The sequence below is a fragment of the Pangasianodon hypophthalmus genome, chromosome 14 (assembly GCF_027358585.1).
Source record: "Pangasianodon hypophthalmus isolate fPanHyp1 chromosome 14, fPanHyp1.pri, whole genome shotgun sequence".
In the NCBI taxonomy this organism is placed as follows: domain Eukaryota; kingdom Metazoa; phylum Chordata; class Actinopteri; order Siluriformes; family Pangasiidae; genus Pangasianodon; species Pangasianodon hypophthalmus.
In genome coordinates this window covers 1,912,238-1,934,107 of record NC_069723.1, presented here as the reverse complement: position 1 = coordinate 1,934,107, position 21,870 = coordinate 1,912,238, and the positions used below count along the sequence as shown (strand labels likewise).

Here is a 21,870-nt window from a genome sequence, read left to right as displayed (position 1 = left end):
CTGTAACTGGTTGTTAAGATAGCCTGTTAAATGACTAGCCAACTAACTGTTCACTAACTAAGATAGCCTGTTAGATGATTAGCAATAACTGTTCGCTAACTAAGATATCCTGTTAGATGACTAAACATGTTTGCTATGATAGCCTGTTAGATGACTAGCCATCTAACTGCTAACTAAAATAGCCTGTTAGATGACTAACGATAACTGTTCGCTAACTAAGATAGCCTGTTAGATGACTAACGATAACTGATCGCTAACTAAGATAGCCTGTTAGATGACTAACGATAACTGATCGCTAACTAAGATAGTCTGTTAGATGACTAACGGTAACTGTTCGCTAACTAAGATAGCCTGTTAGATGACTAACGATAACTGATCGCTAACTAAGATAGCCTGTTAGATGACTAACGATAACTGATCGCTAACTAAGATAGCCTGTTAGATGACTAACGATAACTGATCGCTAACTAAGATAGTCTGTTAGATGACTAACGGTAACTGTTCGCTAACTAAGATAGCCTGTTAGATGACTAACGATAACTGTTCGCTAACTAAGATAGTCTGTTAGAAGACTAGCCATCTAACTGTTCGCTAAACAAGGTTAAACGAGGCTAACTAGCAATTTAGCTGCATAAGTGAGCTGTGTAATCTATGCGGTAGTGCTATGTTAGCTTGATACGGAATAAAACATTTAGGGGGAAAGAAAAAAAAAACCAAAACGCAGCCTGTCATGTTACTGAGAAACAGCAAGTCCCCCATCGTGAAAACTTTCCCATGGCAGGAAACGTAAAGGAACAGCTTTATGTCTGACTGTTAACAGGTCATTCATAAATAATAGGCATTTTGTCTATGTGTTATCTCTCCTTGTCCGGCAATCTTCATTTCTTTTTTGTTAGGTCCTGAAGAATCCCAGACTGGATGAACTCCTCTGGCTCGATAAACAGAATTATGAGAGCTCAGGGGGCAGCCTTCTCCCAAACAGGACATTATTTTTCATCCAGGAGAATTCAGATGCTTCTCAAAAATGTAGCCTACTGAGCAAGCTGCCTTCTGATTGGAACACAGTGACAGAGAGACCATGACGTGTTATCAGTGTGTTTTCCGCAAGTACATGAGGGATAACACTGTTTTTTGTGTGTGTGTGTGTTAGCAGAAAGCTGCTAATCCAATAAAGATTTGTTTTTAAATTACCTTGCTGCTGCTAATCCTTGAGGTATGACTTTATTGTCCTCACCTAGAGGGTTTGTGTGTTTGTGTGTTAATTCACGTTTGATTGCCAACATCTGCCGGTTGTTGTTGTTGGTGTGTTTTTCACTGTGACCTCAGGCAACCATTCACACAGATTACAACAGTGGACCTGGTGTGTGTGTCTGTTTGTGTGTGTGTGTGTGTGTGTGTGTGTTAGATCATACACAGATCAAAGTCCATAATATAACCAGAGAGAGACAGACAGACAGCAATGATAAAAAAAAAAAGTCAGAGGGAGAAATTACAGTAATATATGGAAATTAAATTTAGTAAGTTAAGTATGTGACTGGACCGTCCACATCCACACACACACACACACACACACGCTTCCTGGGTCAGTGAGCTTCATTACTGCAGTCCCTACAATCTGCTGCTGCATCTGTAATTACACGGCCTAATCCGATTGGCCGAGTGTGATGAGGACGTAATGAAAGAGTAATGAGCAGATTAGTGTCGTAATGTAATATTATGGGATGGGTCAGGAAGGGATCACAGAGATACGTGCTCAATCATGAATGGCAAAACATTTTCACAATGCAGACAGACTTTTGTTCTAAAATCACAGGTCCAGAATGGTCTAGAACAGCACCAATAAACTGATAAAGAACTGCACAGGGTTCTAAAAGCACATACTGTTCCCTCCGAAAGTATTGGAACGGCAAGGCCAATTCTTCTGTTTTTGCTGTACACCATAGACACTTAGTTTTGATATGAAAAGATTAATATGAGACGATAAATCCGACTATCAACTTTCACTTCCTGATATTTATATCTCGATGTGTTAGACAACTTAGAATATGGCACCTTTGGTGGCAGACCACCCAATGTTTGGGTGAGCAAAAGTATTGGAACAGATAGTCTTAAAGTAAATTAAAGTAAATAACAGAAGAGTAACTAAGATTAGACATTCAGAGATATTAATTGTTTAAACAATCAATGTAACAGGGCACACCTGTCAGTCAAATGTTCCAATATTTTTGATCACTTGAAAAATGGGTGGGTTTAAACAAAAGGTGCTAAGTTGTTTATCACATCTAAATGGAAATATCAGGAAATGAAAGCAAATTCTGATCGTCTCATATACATTTTTTGATCTCAAACCCAAATTGGCCTTGCCGTTCCAATACTTTCGATGGGGACTGTATACATTCTAAGATGTTCTGAACAAAACACACTGAAGTGAAATAAGTATTCAGACACTTTTTTTGTTGTTATTTAATACACTTCCAGTGCATATATCCACTATATATTTACACATATAATGTCTTCAAACTTAGTACTTATAAATATTAACAAAAAGTGTGAATTAATAAGCATAAACAAAGACATATTCAAAAACTAAACTGATCAGGGAAACAAGTATTCAGACACTACAAATTAACACTGGTATTTTGTTGCAATTACAGCTTTGAGACACCTATGGTAAGAATTTAATTTTTGTGGTTCAATTTTGACCCAGTTGTGACCCATTCCTCTTGGCAAATCATCTTCAAGTCCCCAAGGTTAGGACGGTCCCTCTAATGGACTCGCAATTTCAAAATCCTCCATAAATTTGCAATGAGATTTGAGTCAGGAGATTGGCTAGGCCATGCAAGTCTTTCTTGAGTTATGTTGGCTGTATGTTAGGGGTTGTTGTCTTGTTGAGACGTCCATCTTCTCTCCGGATTCAGTTTCTTCGCAGAGGAGATTAAATTCTCATCTGTCATCATGTGCGATACATCACTCCATTCGTGTTTCCTTTGATGATGATGTGTACTACACCAGTACTGCTTGCAGAGAAGCAGTCCCATGTCATGATGCTCCCACCACCGTGCTTCACTGTGGGTATGGTGTTCTTGGGATCATACACACCATCCTTCTTTCTCCAAACATGACAAGCTGAATTAATGCCAAAGAATTCTATTTTGTTTTGTCTGTCAAGAGAATATTGTTCTGATTTGTGAATGTACTAGACCCTAGAGACTGCTGTGTGTGAAATTCCCAGGAGATCAACATTTTCTGATGTACTCCAACCAGACTGTCTGGCACCAACAACCATGCCACGGTCACAGTCACTGAGATCACACTTTTGTGATGTCTGATGAGGTCAGAAGCACTTGACTTCTATCTGCATGATTGCCTGATGAGCACATTCATAGGTGTTCCTAATAAAGTGGACAGTGAGTGTATATTTTATGTATTAATTTCCCTTATAGTATTTAAATATGAAATTCATTCTGGCAGCCCAAGTGTTATATTACACACAGTTACACCACTCATACTGTGTGTGTGCTTGCGCATACTTAAGTGTTAAGTGAGTGCGGTAGTAAGTGTGTGGCCTCAACACGCCTCAACACGCACACACTCACTCAATCCGCACCACTATCACTCTCTCCGTCAGTCTGTATGAGATTAGCTCAGTTGGCTAACACCGTGCGTTCCAGTCACCTCAGTGTAACAGGCTGTGCTGCCGTGGTAACAGGCAAAAGTGTTCATGGGAGAGGAGAAGAGGTGGGAAAACACACACTTTACTGTCTTGGTGGGACTCTCATTTGTGAACTCTTGTCTCTGTGTGAGTGTGTGTCTTTCTCTCTCGTGTCTACATGCACAGTGTGTGTGTGTGTGTGTGTGTGTGTTGAAAGAGAAACACAATGGCACTAAAAGTCAATAGAGAAAAACACACAGCACAGTTTTTGCTTAAATGTCAAAAGGAGGCGACAAAAAAAAGGAAGGTGAGAGAGACAGACGGAGGGAGACAGATGCGGTGTTGGAGAGAGAGAGACAGAAAGAGCGAGAGAGAGACTGGGAAAGGAAGAAACAGGATGAGATGCAGAGAAAGACAGAAACCAAGAGAGGCACTTGCTACACAGCAGCTTGGTTTATTACACACACACATACACACACAAATTTATTTATTCAGTCATCTTCCGTAACCTCTTTATCCTGGTCAGGGTTGTGGTGGATCCGGAATCTATCCCCAGAACAGTGTGTGTGAGGCAGGAATACACCATTCCTTATTTATTATGGCCATTAGAGTATGAAAACAAAAATTTATACACCCCCAACCGCCCACTATCCTTCACTCTGCCGGAGCGGTGCCTCCTGTTTCCTTCTAAAACTCTCCCAGTAGGCGGGATCTTCATCTGAAAGAGGTGTGGCCTCTGCCATCAGCTCATTGAAGCTCAGGACGGTGAACCCAAGGGATGTGGCTTCTTCAGGATTCCCAGCATCCTGTGAGAATGTATAAAAATTCCCATGTGAAACAAGACGGTTCTAAAAGCCTCGTCTAAAATAACATGCACACTAGCTGCCTGCACTCACGCTCGGGATGGAGCCATTGGGTTTTCCCAGCGCCACGGCAACGTGATGGTGCACGTCCAACAAACACTCCTGCCGAGGACAGGACAGAAGGGTCCACAAAACAGTTAGAAATAACAAACTAAATCCTAATGACCTTCTCAACCAACTGGCCATGAAAAAAAACACTGTACACTGAAATGAATTAAAGGCTAATTATACTTCACAGGTGCCAATACTTTTGTTTTAGTCACTGTATTTACATTTGGTAGTGTTACAACTTGGAACTGAAATGGACCTTTACTTAAATGATATGTCTAATATTTGAAGGTGTACATTTTTGTGAGGCACAAAGGTGAATTAAACAAACAAACAAACAAACAAACAAACAAAAAAAACCCAGACATTTGTTGGTTGCATAAGTATTCACCCCTGTGTCAACCACGGGAACCGCAATTACAGCTGCAACTCCTCTGCGTTGTGTCTATCAGCTTTGCACATCTGGATCCTGATCTCTTTCTCAGATCGGATGGAGACCGTTGGTGCACAGCAATCATAGATTGTCAATCTGATTGAGGTCTGGGCCATTCTCCCATTCTCCCACTGGGTTTTGAACCACCCCAGTGTAGCTTTTGTATTTTCAAGTATCTTCTCTTCTCACTTTTTCACATCAACGAATTTAAATATTATTATCTTACTACAGGAAAAGTTGGAGACTATCTATAACAGTTTAACAGACCCACAGAATTCGCCTTCATCTTCATTTAAACCTTTATTGTATAGATGATTTTAATTTGTTCTAGTCTTTTATTTTTTTATTTGGTTTGTCTCGTTTTTTTCACACAGAAGACTTCCATCCATCCATCCATCCATTTTCTGTAACGCTTATCCTACACAGGGTCGCGGCGAACCTGGAGCCTATCCCAGGGGACTTGGGACACAATTTGTGGGACACCCTGGACATAGTGCCAACTCATCGCATGGCACAATCTCACACACACTCACATACTATGGATAATTTGGAAATGCCAATCAGGCTACAATGCATGTCTTTGGACTGGGGGAGGAAGCCGGAGTGCCAGGAGGAAGCCCCCGAAGCACAGGGAGAACACGCAAGCTCCACGCACAGAGCGGAGGTGGAATTCGAACCCCCAGCCCTGGAGGTGCAAGGCAACGATGCTAACCACTAAGCCTGCATGCCCCCCACAGAAGACAAACATACAGGTTTGGCTGTATGTTGTACACAATATTTCACACTCCCAGGAAAGCGCTATCTGCCCTCTTCCACATACATGACCTCGCGGATGCCTACAGTTAACGTTTGCTGCTCTGACAGTGGAGAGAAAGTATGCCATCCCTCCCATCCAGACAGCACAGTCAGTTTTTCTCTCTAAACACCCAGACACGAATGGTTGTGGCAATCATCGGGATTCGAATTTGTGATCTCCTGATGACAAGCGATTTTTTTTACTGTTGCGTTACTTGGGAGCTTGCATAATATTTCTTCAAACTGGATGCAAAATCAGCTTATTGTGTATACACTTTTTAAGAATTATTTGGCTCATGAGATGTTTACCAGAGAATTGTGAATAACTGAGTAAAGATTTAGACTACTGATCCAAAAACAAACCTGTGAAATGCTTGTAATCTCTATTAGAATATTTTATTGAACTATTATGTTTGCATGAGTAACGGCAAATAGGTGACGGCAAACTGGAGTGATGGTCTATCTATCCATCTAAGACGCACAGAGAAATGAAGATAAGAAGAAGAAGCAAGAGAAAGAGGGAAGCAGATGAAACACAGAGAGAGAGAGAGAGAGAGAGAGAGAGAGAGAGAGACAGGGGGATGTGGACATGTTCCCCATCAGACAGAGAGGAGTTTCCTCTCATCCATCTCCTGCTGTGAAAGCTGATGTTTTCACATGTTTTCATGAAAGAGGGATTAAAGGGTGCACTATGTCACATTCACATGACCTTTCTTTCTCTCCCTCTCTCTTTCTCTCTCTCTCTCGCACACACACACACACACACACACACACACACACACTCAGATCAAATGGACTGTTAGTGGAAACAACAGAAACACACCAGATCTCAGAGTGGTTGGTGGTCTGGGAAAGGATGTGTGTGTGTGTGTGTGTGTGTGTGTGTGCTGTCCTTCATTCCTATATAACATACTGAGTGAAAACTGGATAAGATGCCTGTTTAATATTCATGAGCTGTCACAAGGGGGCGGGGTGACTAGATAATTGACAGCTCCAGTAGTGGCACTGAGTTAATGGGGACATAAAATAACTGAGACTGACAGACAGACTGCAGTTCATCATTATTACATACGGTGTGTGTGTGTGTGTGTGTGTGTGTACGTGTGTGTGAGAGAAAGAGAGCGAGAGAGAGAGGTTGTTTTTTAAATTCCTCCTGCTCTTCATGATAAAAAGACATTGTTCTACCTCATCCATCACCTCTTATCCCAGTCTGTCTCTCTCTGTGTCTCTCTGCGTCTCTTCAATCACCTCTTATCTCTCTCACTCACACACACACACACACACACACACACACACACACACACACTCACACTCACACTCACACACACTCTTTCTCTCGCTCTCTCTTTCTCTCCCTTCTCACCTCGAATGTCCAGTCCTCCTCTTCCTCCTCGTCCAGGTGCATTTTGGTCTGGCAGAAGACACGCCCCTCTTGCATTTGATTGGGCGAAATGTGAAACTCCACCCTCTGCAGGTTGAAGCCGAGCCCTGAGCCAATTGCTTTAATGAAGCTCTCCTTCAGAGCCTAAGAGACACACACACACACACACACACAACCCTCTGAATACCAGACAGCCTGATCAATAGGTTAGTGTGCGTGTGTGCATGTGTGTGTGTGTGTGTGTGTGTATGTATCTGTCTGTGTGAGACAACACCACACTCCCATCACTGAGTCATGTGTGAGAGTGATGATATTATGTTACCATGGCAACAGTGATCAGCATGAGAACAATCAACATGTAACTCATTTTTGGATCACACATAAACATGCACACACACACACACACACACACACACACACACACACACACATAATTATAAATATTTCCCAGGCTTTTATCATTCTTCTGTCTCAGCTAAGAGCCAAAAAATTTTTGTAATTGTATTTTGATACAAGAAATTGCTCCTTTAATGTGCTACAGTTTCTAGAATTAAACTACAAACTATTTTTTTCTCCTCCTGTTGTATCGTAGAGGCCGCTTACGCAATATGCCGTATGACACTAACTATATGCGTAATTTTAGTATTTTTCTTGTAAAAACCGTTTCCACAATAATTTCTTACACAATATAACAGTTCAGCAACATCAGCTAAGCGAGCCGCCTACTGAAATGCAGCACTGGATTCACACTGACACCAAGTGGCCACTAGTGGAACTGCACTGCTCAGAGAGCAGTATCTATCTGACGTTAGGTAGCTGAAAGGTTATATTACGACCAACGTTAACAGTTCAGCAACATGGACTCACACTGCCTCGTAGTGGCCACTAGGGGAACTACACAGCTCGGCTCGGAACATCGTTACTAACTGAGCTGTAGCTATCTGATGTTAGGTAGCTAGCCAAATTTACTAGTGAGCTAGCTAATGTTAGGTAAACTTTTGTTTGAATCAAATTGATTCAATTTGAATCTAATTAGCTGCACTTGTTGATCCAGGGATCAACAAGTTACTTGCCACATATTATGCACTTACTACCAATAGTGGCCACTGGGTGTCAGTGTGAGACCACAGTGTCTGTCTCTCTCTCTCTCTCTCTCTCTCTCTCTCTCTCTAATCTATCAGGCTATATCTCATTTACCTGCTGTATTTCCCTTATCAATCACAATTCTTCTATTGCGGTTGCCGTAATTGGGACTGAATTTCTGGATTCGCTGCACGAAGCAAATGTAACTAGAGATGAAAAATGGCTAAAATTACTCAGAGATAAGAATAAATGGTACTTTCTCGATAAAAGTCGATAAAACAGTCTACGATCCTTATGTACTTTCCCCTGAGCTGCTGATTCCAATTAAACTGGCAGAAAACTTCCCAAGTGCATCATTTATAACATATACCTATATATACCTTATACCTATAACAGTGCATTCTGAAGTGTTTTATTCTGCCTATATCACAGCGATATTCCCCAAAATTACAATGTCATTTATTAATGAACAATACTTCATGCTTTATTACCCTTTATAGCAACATTTATTGTCATGAAACATCCATGAGACAAGCTAGTTCCTATTCTCATTTATGTTATAGCAGCTATAAACAGTCGTTCCCTCACTATCTGATCCTGATATCTCTTGTTATTCTCTTGAACTTCATAAAACCCAAGAAAAAATTGCAGCTTTTCGTTTTACTGAGAAAAAGCGTAAACTTTTATGTCCTAAAGGCATAAAATTTACTACCTGTTACAAAACACCGACACTGGAGACTTCTTCCATAAACGTTAAATAAATGTCTCCTTATAGAAAACGTAGCCATATGGAAGGTTATCATTTTCAGCAGAGATTTTCAAGACGTCACACGATAATCCAGGATACCAACACTGATAATTGTTTGTGTGTTGCCATGGTTACCCAGTGTCTGTGGAAGAGGTGCAGCTGGTCCCAGTCGGCCTGTGCGGATGTGATGGTGCGCCATTCGAAATCAGTGAACTGACGCTTCATAACGCGGAAAAACTCTTGCACAGAGCTGCTGCCTGACACACACACACACACAAATCATCAGTGTTAGCTTTCATTATAAAGGAAAATACATGAAGTAAATGGGATCTGGCCTGTTTGATTAGAAAGACACATTGTGGACTGACACTGACACCCAGTGGCCACTATTGGAACTGCACTTTAGAATAAGAATAATAATAATGATAATAAAAATAATAATAATAATTTTTATACTATATATTCATTTATTTCTATTTTTAATTACTTTAATGGCTGAAGACTAGATCAGTGTTTGTCATAGCTCATAGCTCATAGCAGTGAATAAACTGTAAATAACAATTAAAATAAATCTTCTTGATTTTTCATTTCTATACCCAACATAATCATTTTGTCTATTATAACCACTTTCTGCTTTTAAAACAGTGTTTTTGACTTAAGCCTGAATTTTTGATAATAATTACATTTTAAAAAAATCTATACTTCCTATAACGTCCTACTTTTAATCAGCTAAGGCAAGGCAAAACATGCATTTCCTAAACTTTTTGTCTTGTCTCGCTTGATGTAGAAACTGGATTCTGAATTGATGCAAATCTTTTATGGTCTATTTTACTTCCACATGGTTTTAATTATCTGTCAATTTTCTAATTAAATATAAAAAGTGAGCAAAGCATGTGTCCTAAAAGTGATTTCAGTCTGTGTAATGAGTTTAAATCCCAATGGACACTTATCCGGGTCGCTCTTTTTCTGCAGCTGAATCTCACATGGTGTTATAGATAAGGCATATACTAGGAACAGCGTAATATTATACACTATGTAATGAGCAAAGATGGCGGTTCGAGTAACAAGTAACACGAGTACTGTCCATACATGAATAAAAACAAATCTGAAATTATAAAATTAATAATAAAAATATAATATGGCCTCATGGTTCTATGCTAATGTTCACTCTGGCTGTAAAAGCACAATAATTATATGCACAATACTATTCAAATACTGATTTACTGATTTAAATATAATTTAAATGCAATTTTAAAGGATTTGTCCTTTTTGGGACGTTTATAAATAATTTTTCAATTTAGAAAAAGCAATTTGTGTGTTGATGACGGAATCACGAAGCGTCAAAGGATTATTTCCCCACTATTGCTAAAAAATAAAGTAATGAATAAAACACTTGCAGGTGTGCTGTTATAGGAAAATAATCAACAGCGAGTTACTGTTACCACCCCAGAGTTGATTCTTTTCTTCTAACAGCATGTGCCTAAATGTTTTATTCGCAATTTTTAACTATTGATGACATTTAATGTTGTGAAACGTCCATAAAACTAGTTTGTTCCTGTTCTCACTTACGTTATAGCAGCTATAAACAGTCTTTCCCTCTCCAGCCTCTCTCTCTCTCTTTCTCTCTCCCTCTCCATTTCTCTCTTTCACTCACTCTCTCTCTCTCTCTCTCCCCCTTTCTCTATCTCTCACCCTCTCTATTTCTCTCTTTCTCTCTCTGTCTCCCTTTCACTCTCTTTCTCTCTCTCTTTCTCTCTCCTTCTCCCCCCCTCTCTCTTTCTCTCTCTATCTCTCTCCCTTTCTCTCTTTCGTTCTCTGTCTCCCTTTCACTCTCTCTCTTTCTCTCTCTGTTTCTCTCTCTCTCGACTTGGCAGAAAACTTACTCACTGTTACAAAGCACTGACACTGGAGACTCCTTTCCATAAATGTTAAATAAAAGTCTGCTTATAGAAAAATTCATTAATTATATATTTTTCTTTGTTAAATAACATATTTTTTTAAAAAAATCTATTTATTATTAGAGTATGTGAATCGTCCGCCTTTCAAGTTCCTGTGAATGAAATTTGAGGCAAAGTTCTATTCTGCGGCACTGTTTATGAAGCCGCACAGACGTGTAGCCGTAATTTCCTCAGAGCTCGAGTACCAAAGTAAAAAAAAGCAAGCTTCAGACTTCAGATGTGTTTTTGCTGAACCGCGTCATTTGGGATGATGAAGAGGAACATCACGATGTCATAAAAAGCAGCAGCCAATCACACGCAGCCACGCTGTTACCTGGTCTGGTGGTCTTCATCACGTCCACTCCCACCTGCCTCCCGCGTTCGGCCGCCAGCACGGCAAAGTCACCCTGATGAGAGATGTTGAAACTCCAGGGGGCGGAGCTTGTGCCAGACGAGGGGTGGGCCAGGTAGGGCTTTCCCCGGGTCGTCCGGTCCAAGCGGAACCCGTCCCATGGCAGACCCATCTTCACACACACCAGCTTCCTGATCAGCAGACGCCCAACCTTAACACACACACATGCACACACACACACATGCACACAAGAATCAATTCCACATTACTGATGGTACTATAAGACCGATAGATAAGATAAAGAGTAAGATAAATAAACAGACAGATAGACAGAAAGAAAGACAGATAAATAGATAGACAGACAGAGTGAGATAGATAGATAGATAGATAGATAGACAGACAGACAGATAGATAAAGAGTAAGATAAATAAACAGACAGATAGACAGACAGAAAGACAGATAAATAAATAGATAGACAGACATACAGTTAGATAGACAAACAGATGGACAGACAGATAGATAGACAGATAGATAGATAGATAGACAGAGATAACATTAACAGTTTCATAATTAGACAGATAAACAGATAAATAGATAAACAGACAGATAGACAGACACACACACAGATAAACAGAGAGACAGATATTTAGATAGATAGATAGATAGATAGATAGACAGATAGATAGATAGATAGATAGATAGATAACATTTACAGTTACATAATTAGACAGACATAAACAGAGTGACATACATAGTTACAAACTTAGACACACAAACAGATATACAGATAAATAGATAGACAAACAATGATAGATAGATAGATAGATAAAGTCTACATTATTATTATTATTATTATTATTATTATTATGATTATTATTATGATCTCACCATGGCTGCTTTGGCGTCTCTGGAGAACATGAACTGTCCGATCCTCTCTCTCTCCTCCGGTTGAACACAGCGCGCGGCCAGCAGCCACTCCGCCCGGCTCGGGCTCCACGCGCCGCACCGGAACGCCCAGCGCGCGCCCTCCATCAGCCGGCTGGAGGAAAGAGGGCTCGAGCGTGCACTTGTTTATGTCCTGACTTCTGCACTAAAACAGCAGTCCTTCATCACTGAGTTCCGCACGCGCCCGAGTATTAAAGTTATTATTTTTCTAATTATTCACGTGTGTATTTTAAATTACAGAGCTGACTGCTATTATCTCAGAACAGCACACATATCTATAATATTTACATAAAAATACACGAGATTCAGTCCAGTGCAAGAGGATAAAAGCTCGTGTCTCTTTGCGCATGCGCAGTATCAAACCCGGAAGCGTTTCTCTAAGGGGCGGGACTTAACAGCGGCCGCGTTCCAATCTAAACCCTCGAGGGCTCACTACAGCACTTTAGCTCGTGAGTAGAATCCTTGTTGCCAAGGCGACGGCGTTCCAAACCGTTAGGACCGTTTGATTTTGAATTAAAATTTCAGTTCACGCGCTGTGAGGGGCTGTTGTTGTGGATTTAAACTGCCCTGTTATTTAAAAATGTCTCCCAAATAATATAAAGGAATTTTATATTAAGGATTAAAATAAAAGTATAAAAAATAGACCTTTATTGCTTTCTTACTGTTGGTATTTTATATATATATATATATATATATATATATATATATATATATATATATATATATATATATATATATGTGTGTATTAGGAACCAAATAACTAACAAGCTAGCCATTTTACATTTTTAACCTAATTAGCTAACACATTGCTAATTAGCCAACTTACCCTGTTTTCACATGAATAATCATTTTTATCTTACATTACCAGCAGTTTGAAACATGAACAGGGCAACATACAAATTCGGCTTTAAAGTAATTTTTCACCCGAGTTTGCTGTCGCAGACAAAAAGCTTGTTGTTAAAGAATTCTTTGATTGTAAGATGAAATCGGTGGGTTTAGAGCGCATAATGTGGCGCACTCACCGGCAGCCCATTGCATCCAAAGACAGTCGATGACAAAGTTCTGGCAGTGTCAGAAAAACTTTTGACTAAAATCTCAGTGTGACTGCTGCTATGACATTCGGCTAAAAGTCACAAAGCAACAACAACAACAACAACAACAACCAGGGCTATCAGATTTTTTACACAATAACAAAAATATCATCAACAGCAAAAACTGTGTTTTATTAATCAAACTCTCATCTTTATTTATATCTCTTGAGCAAACAATGAAACAAAAACAAATGTAAAATGAAAAACAAAACAAAACAAACAAAAAAACAAACAGAAAAAAACCCAAACTTTTCTTTAGGGTGTGGACATGTACACAATGTCCCAATATGCTTTTTTACACTCTCTTGTTGACTTCGCCTCAAGCATGAATGAGCTAGGCCACTTGAAGTGTACACTTGCAGTACAAGGGGAGAAGTGTGTAGAGCATAACCCTCAGTAGCTAGAACAATGTAGCTATTTCTATATGGACTCATAGCAGCTGGCTAATTAGCTAGTTTGCTAGCTAACCTTCTACTCTTCTACTAACTCCAGGAACTTGACACTTTTCTGCTAAAATCTAAGACCAAATCTAAGTGTTGGGAGCTACTTAGCGTACGACCAGGTGTTAGTAGTGTTAACATTAACTGACTAGCTAGTTAGCTAATTAAGCTAGCTAGTTAAAAGCAAATAAATACAACTTAATTTAAGGTTTGCCAAGCTCGTATTTCATTTCCAGACAGCCAGAGGAGACATAGTTAAATATTTAAACATGTACATTTATCAGATGACATTTATAACAAATCCCATGAAGGATATTTGATCATTTTTCAAGAGGAGTACGGCTGGGAGTCATTTTATCTCTCACTTATCAGGATAAGCTGGATGATTTAGGAAGATTTGGAGAATGCGTGAGCAGTTAATCTCAGCAAATGATTAAAGGAAGCAAGTTTTTGAAGATCTTCAGAAAACAGGAAGGGAAATGACATCCAATCTACAATACTCCTGTCAGTCACTAAGCTTTGGCTGCTCTGTCTAGCATTAAAGGGAAAATGATTTGAATATTAATATTAATAATTAACACATGATTGTTAATGGCATTTTACTATAATGAGTTGATTTTTTTTAGTTTTCATCGACAAGTTGGTCTTTTATTTTTTACACTGGTTAATGATTTTCCACAGTGGGATCACAGTGGGATTTTGTGCAGTGGGATTTAATCCTCGCTTCATCTCTAGTTAACGAGAGCGATGCAGCGGCGCTTTAGTCCTTTAGTCTGTCCAACTCTCACGCTCTTAAACAGATCAGCTTCCAAAGCTTCAACTTTCAAGCTAATACCACTTGTCAACTCACAGATCTCAGATACCTTGGCGCATCTGAGTCGTATAGCTGCATTGCATTCTGGGATTGGATCGCTCATTAAAATGACGATGAAAATGATGAGTGAGAAAAGAAGCGCTTGGTCTTTTGTTATTAGGAGCTGATACCGAAACCTGACTTTTTGAGATCACTGTTGTTTGAGATTTCTTTTCTCCTATCTGTCCTAGCCATTACAATATCCTCCCTGTTGTGTCTGAGTGGGAGATTAGCGCTAACATCTTCCAGGAATGACGAAACTACAGCACCAACCAACAAACTGGCGCATCACAAATAGTTCATTAAACATTAAATGTATTTAATGTGTAAGGGTGGAGTTTTCCTTTAAGTGTTTCAATGTTCTACAACAGTGGAAAGGGACTGCACTGAATAGTAGCTTCTGAGGGTTAGAGGCGTACATCAGGACTGCAGGTTACCTCCCGCAGCCACAAGGCGCTGACCAATGAGAGCTCAGGATCTCTCCAGTGTTCTCTCCAGTTACACCCCACCTCCCAGAAACATCAGTAGGTGGATGCATGGAGCCCGGTGATGGACCAGTATTCCCATCCAGGGTGTATTCCTGCCAATGTTCCCAGAATTGGCTCTGGATCCACAGCGACACTGACCAGGATAAAGCACCTACTGAAGATAAATGAATGAAAGAATCACGTCTCTGGAATGAACAGTTACCGTCATCCGCCATTTTGAAAAGGAGGCTGTGTTAGATTTCAGCAATGCCTTCTGGGTAAGTTGTGCTCTAATAAACACATCTAATAAACCTCCCTCAAGCTGATAATGTGGAACAGTCCTTAAGATGGTGAGTGGATTCAGTCAATGAGGGGAAGTGTTAAAAAGCGTATTGGAACTCAAGCATTAACAGAACAGATACCATGGACTCCCTCACACACACACTCACACACACACACACACACACACACACTGTGGTGCTCTTTTAGTTTGTAAGTCTCTATAATAATTCTATGCACTCATTTCTTTTTACAAGTGTGCATATAAAAGATTTTGTGTTGTCCTATATTCATTATTGCGATGAGTCTTTACCTCAAAACAGGTGGGATCTGTGTGTCTACAGTTATTTACATCGGGGACAAAGCATGTATCTGTATGTGCACATGGTGTTCTTCTTCCTGTTATGACTTTCCCATATTTTTTTATTATTCTTATTTTTTTTTTACAAATATTTTCTCTTTTATCATTATTTATCAATTAGCAAACATTAAACTATGGGACTATGTGGTGTTTATCTGCTTTAAATAAACTGCTAATTAGCAATGCTAATATGCTACCATATTTGAGCTGCATTATCTGGCTAAATCCCAAACGCTAGCGTTTGATAAAAGTGTTCTGAGAATCAGGGACACGTGTACGTACATACTGTGTCACGAAGAAGAGTCATTATAAACAGCAGCTGGCTGATTTCCTGCTAGCTAACAGTCTGCTAGTCAGAGGTTTGAGGACGTGATTAGCACACTCAGCACTGCGTTTCAGTGTTAAACCTGATGCATGCTCATATGGATAACACACACACACACACACATACTGTGCATAACACCATATGAACACTTAAACAGAAAATAACCACTTTTGAGAATTCTGTGTGTTCAAGTGTTTGGGACGGAGCCTCAGATTGGCTGACTTTCTAGTCATCAGCGCTAGCGTTTGGGACAGAGCGTTTGTTCTCAGGAGCCTACAGGTCATAACTGAATAAAGGAAACATGTTGATACAACAGGAACTGTATACAGTCTGACAGTTTTCTGGTCTTCTGGTCATTGTCTTAGTGGGCGTGGTTTTCGGTGATGATGTCATTATATTAAGGCGTCAAGAATTCCCGTTGATGCGTTGTTGCCGCCCCTTTTCCTGTGGACGCACTGTCTGAGTGTTTGTTTGTATGTTTTTGTACTCCTTTACAATCCGTTTAAGAAGCTCTTTCGCAGTCCGGTTGAGCAGGAAGCATGGCGTCGTCAGCAGAAGGAGCGTGACGTAAGGCACAGAGTGAGGTTTTTTTGGTTGCTATGGGAACTCCATGGCATGGGTGGGGCCGGAATCCATAAAGGCGGTCCCTTTTCCCCCGTGATTGACAGCCGGGCCTTACGGAGTCTCTCACGGCTACGGTGAAAGCGAACTCTAGAGGAGGAAGGGGGACGAGAGGCGGAGTCAGAACGCACCAAAACTGTGACGTCATAAACATTGTGACATCAAATCGATGCAGGAGCTACACAATTCACAGCAAGAGGAGAATCACTAATTCTTACCCCCTAGATCTTTATGCCATCCGAGCCGTACACATTGTACCCTTCTCTATAGGTGGCTAAGTTCTGCACACTCGGGCTCGGGCTCGGCACCGGACTGAAGTTCAGCTCAGCCGATTCCGCTTGTTTCTGCTTCCACTCGTCCGCCCGTTTCTTCTCCTCGGCTCGTGACTTGTAGCAGAACTCGACGAGCGCCACCAGCATGGCGAGCCCGAGCCCGCCCACCAGGATGTAGAACACGCCTGCTACGTTGCTCAGGCTCAGCGCCTGAGAGCTCTTATCCTGAGAGTGTCCCAGGAAGACGGAGGGAGAGAGGGGAAAAAGACGAGTGTCAGGGACGTGTTATAAATTTTTTTTACATAAAGACTTATTACATCAGGTCTATACTACATTACTGTAATTACCATTTCAATTAGCTAATTAACTGAGTATGCCAAATTTTTAATTGACTTTAAATAATTCATAATTCAAATAATTCATCTCATATTCATATAATATAAAAATCTAAACGTATATCATATTGCATATCTGTTTTGTTGGTTAATTAACGTTCCAATTGGGTAAATGACGTATACTGTATATGCTAAATGCGTAATATGACAAAACTTTAACTCTGATACAGCAATACAACCATCTGATGTTTACATTGTAAAAAAACACTTTCAATCACTGTTTTAATTAGTAAAGTAAGTATATGTGCTAAGTGCAGGAGGTGGGGCAAATTTAATACTCAATATTAAACATAATATTTCATTACAGTGAACAAAATTTGAACAAACCAATTAATAACCCACACTACAGACACAGGTATTAATGTAACACACAGATTTGACTGATTTCTGTTGAATCATTTGAAATTGAGGCTTCATCCATTTTATTATTCTGATAAAATATTAATGATATTGTTTTGATCCAATATTGCAGTTCACTGGATATTTTCGACACTGGTACCGACCGTACAATAAACATTTTTTTTTAATATGTTTTGTTTTATGTCATTTATGTATGTAGCCAATTGACTATACTGTACATGCATCTAATTATTACTGACAGTAAAAGTGCTATAATGCAACTTAAAATTAAAATCTGTTTTTGTGTTTTATGATTTAAGTAGCTATTTAATTATATTTGAACAGAATATATAAGAATATGGTTGATTAATGTGCTACTCGGATGTTTTATCTCTGAAAATAATTTTAATATTTTTTTCCCCACAAAAAAACCCTGATGGAGTCAGAAGTTCGAAAAAATCGAATTCCAGCTACCAGCTGATGATGTCATAATGGGCGTTACAGCAGCCGACCAATCAGCAGCTTCACCTCACACATTATTATTTTTTCTTTCCATAATTCTGTTTTTCTTTTATACTTTTCTATTAAAATTTTTTTATCCTTAAAAAAAGTTTTGCCTTGCTTTTTTCATTGTTCATTCTTTCTTTGTTCATTTACTTATCCTTTCTTTTATTTCTTTTATTTCACGTTTTCCTTTTTTTCTTTTTTCGATCTTTCTCTTTTCGTAATTTTTCTTTCTCACTCATTCACACTTCTCCTTTTTTTAAAATTTTGTCTTTCTTTCTTCTCATAAGTGCATTATTTCCTCAGGAAATCATTATCTAGTTCAGTTTTTTAAATATTTTTTTGTTTCCTGTGGTCGCAGAGACTGACCTTACTTCCCGAGTCCTTGGGTCCACACTCGCCCTTATCGTACCACCACTTGTTTTTCAGTTTGTCTAAGACTCCTGCTTCACTCAGTTTCAATACTGCGAGGTTTACTGGGGTTCTTCACCGGGGGAATAACATAAATAACATCACACGCCATGTTATCTTATGTTATTATACACAACAGGACACACAAACAGGAAGTGACAGAGCGACAGTTGCACAGTACACATGTGTGCAGTACTCATATAAGACAGTGTGTGTGTTTGTGTGTGTGTTGGTGAAGGTTGTTTGTAAGAGCTACAGACATGTGTGTGTGTGTGTGTGTGTGTGTGTGGAACTTCGCTCTGTCACTGTGTAAAAGGCACATTCTGCCATGTTAGAGAAATAAACACAGTTCAGGCCTCATCATATTTATTTCCTAATATTTTATAACCCATGTTTAATTTTATTAATTTTATGCTAAGTGTCATTGTGTGAAATGTTAATCCTGGTAATTTATTAACACGTGAGAAAAATGTTGATATTCCCTGTTGTTTTGTCTAGTTTTCACTGTCACTCAGCCTTCACACTGTCTGTATATCGCTAGTTAGCTAAATTAGCTAAGTTCATTAGATAGCTTGATGTCAGATTTTCCACTTGCCGAGAAACAGCGAATGTACGAGTTTAACCATATAAATCAAATCAAATGACTAATTTCTAAGTTTCCTGAATAAAATTTATCGTAAAACATCGTTTTTAGCGCATTATGCTAGCATGATTTACGCTTACTCGGTCTCTAGCTTCTCAGCTTTGCTACACAACAGAGTTAGCGCTCTTCATTAGCTGCCTAGAATAGCTAGTTAATGAACTAATGTTAGACAGCAAGTGATGCTTTATGTCAAGTTGTGATATGTTACCTAGCGACATCTAACCACAGGCGATCTACAAACACAAATATGATGTTCACATCTGTAAATGTGTTCCTCAGAGACCTCTTTTTGTGACCCTGTTTTCTAAGGTTATAATGGGATTAGCTTCTTCATAACCAGTCTCTGAATATGCGTAACTTTCCCTGCGTAAATATTCACATATCTTTTGAAGTAACTTTTGGACTGTCCCTTATAATATAGATATTCTGCCTTCTGAAAAAGAATATATTTCAGTGCACAAAATTATGCTTAGCTAGGCACCTTCTTCGAAATGCAAACGATAAAATCGTGTGTTCCTGTAAACATGGGTATGTACCGTGTTGCATGTCCTGATTTGCTGTCAACAAAAGTGAAGCTTAAGGTAAATTTGATCAGCCAATAGCAAGCGTGGTCATGTCATTAGCTAGATTTCTATCAAACGTGACTAAATGCTGCGTGGTGTAGCTGATTATCAGCGCCCCCTTCAGGCTGGAGGCTGAATGACGAACATTTCTTGTTCTGATTTTGTGTGTGTTATGTTGTCGTCATGGCAGAAGTCTCTTTTACATCACGTTTTATTCCGTTAGCGCTCTTTCTGGGCGCAAAACGGTGGCTAACCTTAGCGTCTCCGCCCCCGCTGCCACACTCGCCTTTGTCGTACCACCATTTATTTTTCAATTTGTCCAACAGGCCTTGTTCATTCAGCTTTAGCACAGCCAGGTTCACAGCGTTTCTTCAGTTACACACGCATTAACACACCACACACACACACACACACACACACACACACAGTGGTGGGGGGGGGAGGTCACGGGGACACTTACGGCACGAGACGGGAGAAAGATGGGAAAAGGGGAAAGACAGGGAAGACAGGAGAAAGTCAGAAAAATAGGAAAGAGTGAGAGAGAAGAAATGAGAGAAATAGAGAAATAGAGAGCATAGAGAATGTACAGATAAGAGGAAGAGAGGAGAAAGGGATGCAGGAATGAAAGAAGGCAAGCGAAGAATTGCAGGAAGAAGAAGAAGAAATTATGGAATATATATATGTATATATAAATACAGAGAGTGAGAGGATAAGAGGAGATGGAAAATAGGAGGAAAAAAGGAGGACAAGAGGAGATTGAAGGAGAAAGAGGAAAGAGAAAGATGCAAGACAGGAGAGAGGGAGAGGACGAGAGGGGAAACGACGAGCAAGGGGAGGAATAGAAAAAGGAAAAAGACGGGAGGAAGCTCGGTTAGTCAAAACCGTGGTAGCTCTTACATCCATTTCTCTCTCTCTCTCTCTCTCTCTCTCTCACACACACACACACACACACACACACACTCCACATTCTCAGTTCAGAAACACATTCATCATCAGTTATTAAACAGCTGAAGGCAGGAGAGGAAAGAGCAGTAAGTGAAGTGGAACTGAATACAGATCAAGGCTGTGTCCCAAACACCTGTTTCGGATAGAAGTGTTCTTACTAGAGCAAGTGGTTTGGACTGTTCACACAAAAGACTGTATCCTGCTATCTAGTCAGCTAATCAGGGGTTGGCATACCAACTGGCGCTAACTGTTAAGCATTAAACTGGCTAATAAGGACATTTATTTAGGACACGACGTTCTAGTAAGAACACTAACTAGTAATGAATCATAGCGTTTGGGACAGAGCCTGAAGGTTCACAGTAAAACCACAGCCTGATCGCCCTGGTGAGATGAAGAGAAAGATGCAGAGACAGATTTCGCTCTTCAGCGCTGAATGATGCTATGAGGATGTTTTTGAGGAGGAGGAGGAGGAGGTCAAAGGTCAAAGGACCGAAGGTTGAAAAACAGTGTTTTATTATCTGCTCTGTAAAGATCGAAGGTCGTGGAGCTCGGAAATTGAGTTTAATGCCTGATGTCACTGAGAAATAATGGAGTCGGCGAAGTGTAACACACACACACACACACACACACACACACAGGTTTTGTTTGTTATATAGGACTGTGTGTGACACTGTGAGATCATGAGTTCCTTCCACGTAATCTCATATTTTGTTATCTGAATGCAGTGTAGTTCCTCACAGCACCAAGTGACTTGTGATAGAACTACTTTTTATAGCGGAAGAAATTCACAATGTTCAAGAGATATTAAAAAAAAAGAGTGAATCTCAGTTTCTGTGCTTTACTCTGTCTCTTTTGTTTGCAAAACGACTTTCGCTGCTGAATTCGAATACGCTATTGTTTCTATAGTAACATCTTACTCAATATGGAGGAATATGGATATATGGCTATATGGAGGAAGCTCTGCATAAATATAAGCCTAATAATAAACATTTAAAAATGTGTTTCGTGTAAGGAGATGTTTATTTAACATTATGGAAGGAGTCTCCAGTGTCAGCGCTTCGTAACTGTCAGAAAGGTTTCTGGTTTCGCTTTATGGTTTCTCTGTAGCATGACTTCGCTACATG

The 21,870-nt window shown here is 39.7% G+C and overlaps 2 protein-coding genes across 6 annotated transcripts in view; both read right to left on the bottom strand.

The window, feature by feature from the left end:
• Positions 1–4,090: 4,090 nt before the first annotated feature.
• On the bottom strand, positions 4,091–12,613 carry aasdhppt (aminoadipate-semialdehyde dehydrogenase-phosphopantetheinyl transferase). Its single transcript, XM_026943327.3, has 6 exons — positions 12,181–12,613; positions 11,275–11,503; positions 9,139–9,260; positions 7,155–7,316; positions 4,549–4,617; positions 4,091–4,458 (listed from the first exon to the last, which is right to left on the bottom strand). The coding sequence occupies exons 1-6, from the start codon at positions 12,322–12,324 to the stop codon at positions 4,300–4,302; spliced, it is 885 nt and encodes a 294-aa protein (XP_026799128.3). The 5' UTR covers positions 12,325–12,613; the 3' UTR covers positions 4,091–4,299.
• A 617-nt stretch (positions 12,614–13,230) lies between these two features.
• Positions 13,231–21,870, bottom strand: part of gria4a (glutamate receptor, ionotropic, AMPA 4a) — a 64,253-nt gene continuing 55,613 nt past the window's right edge. Inside the window, exons 14-16 of one of the 5 annotated variants that reach the window (XM_026943454.3) lie at positions 20,056–20,170; positions 16,893–17,171; positions 13,231–16,764 (exon numbers count right to left, since the gene is read on the bottom strand). In XM_026943454.3, coding sequence (XP_026799255.3) covers positions 16,896–17,171; positions 20,056–20,170 — 391 coding nt within the window. In that variant the 3' untranslated portion in view covers positions 13,231–16,764; positions 16,893–16,895. Of the gene's footprint in view, positions 16,765–16,892; positions 17,172–18,506; positions 20,171–21,870 lie in introns of those variants that run through there. The other 4 variants (XM_026943455.3, XR_003404515.3, XM_026943457.3 and 1 more) reach the window with 4 other exon arrangements.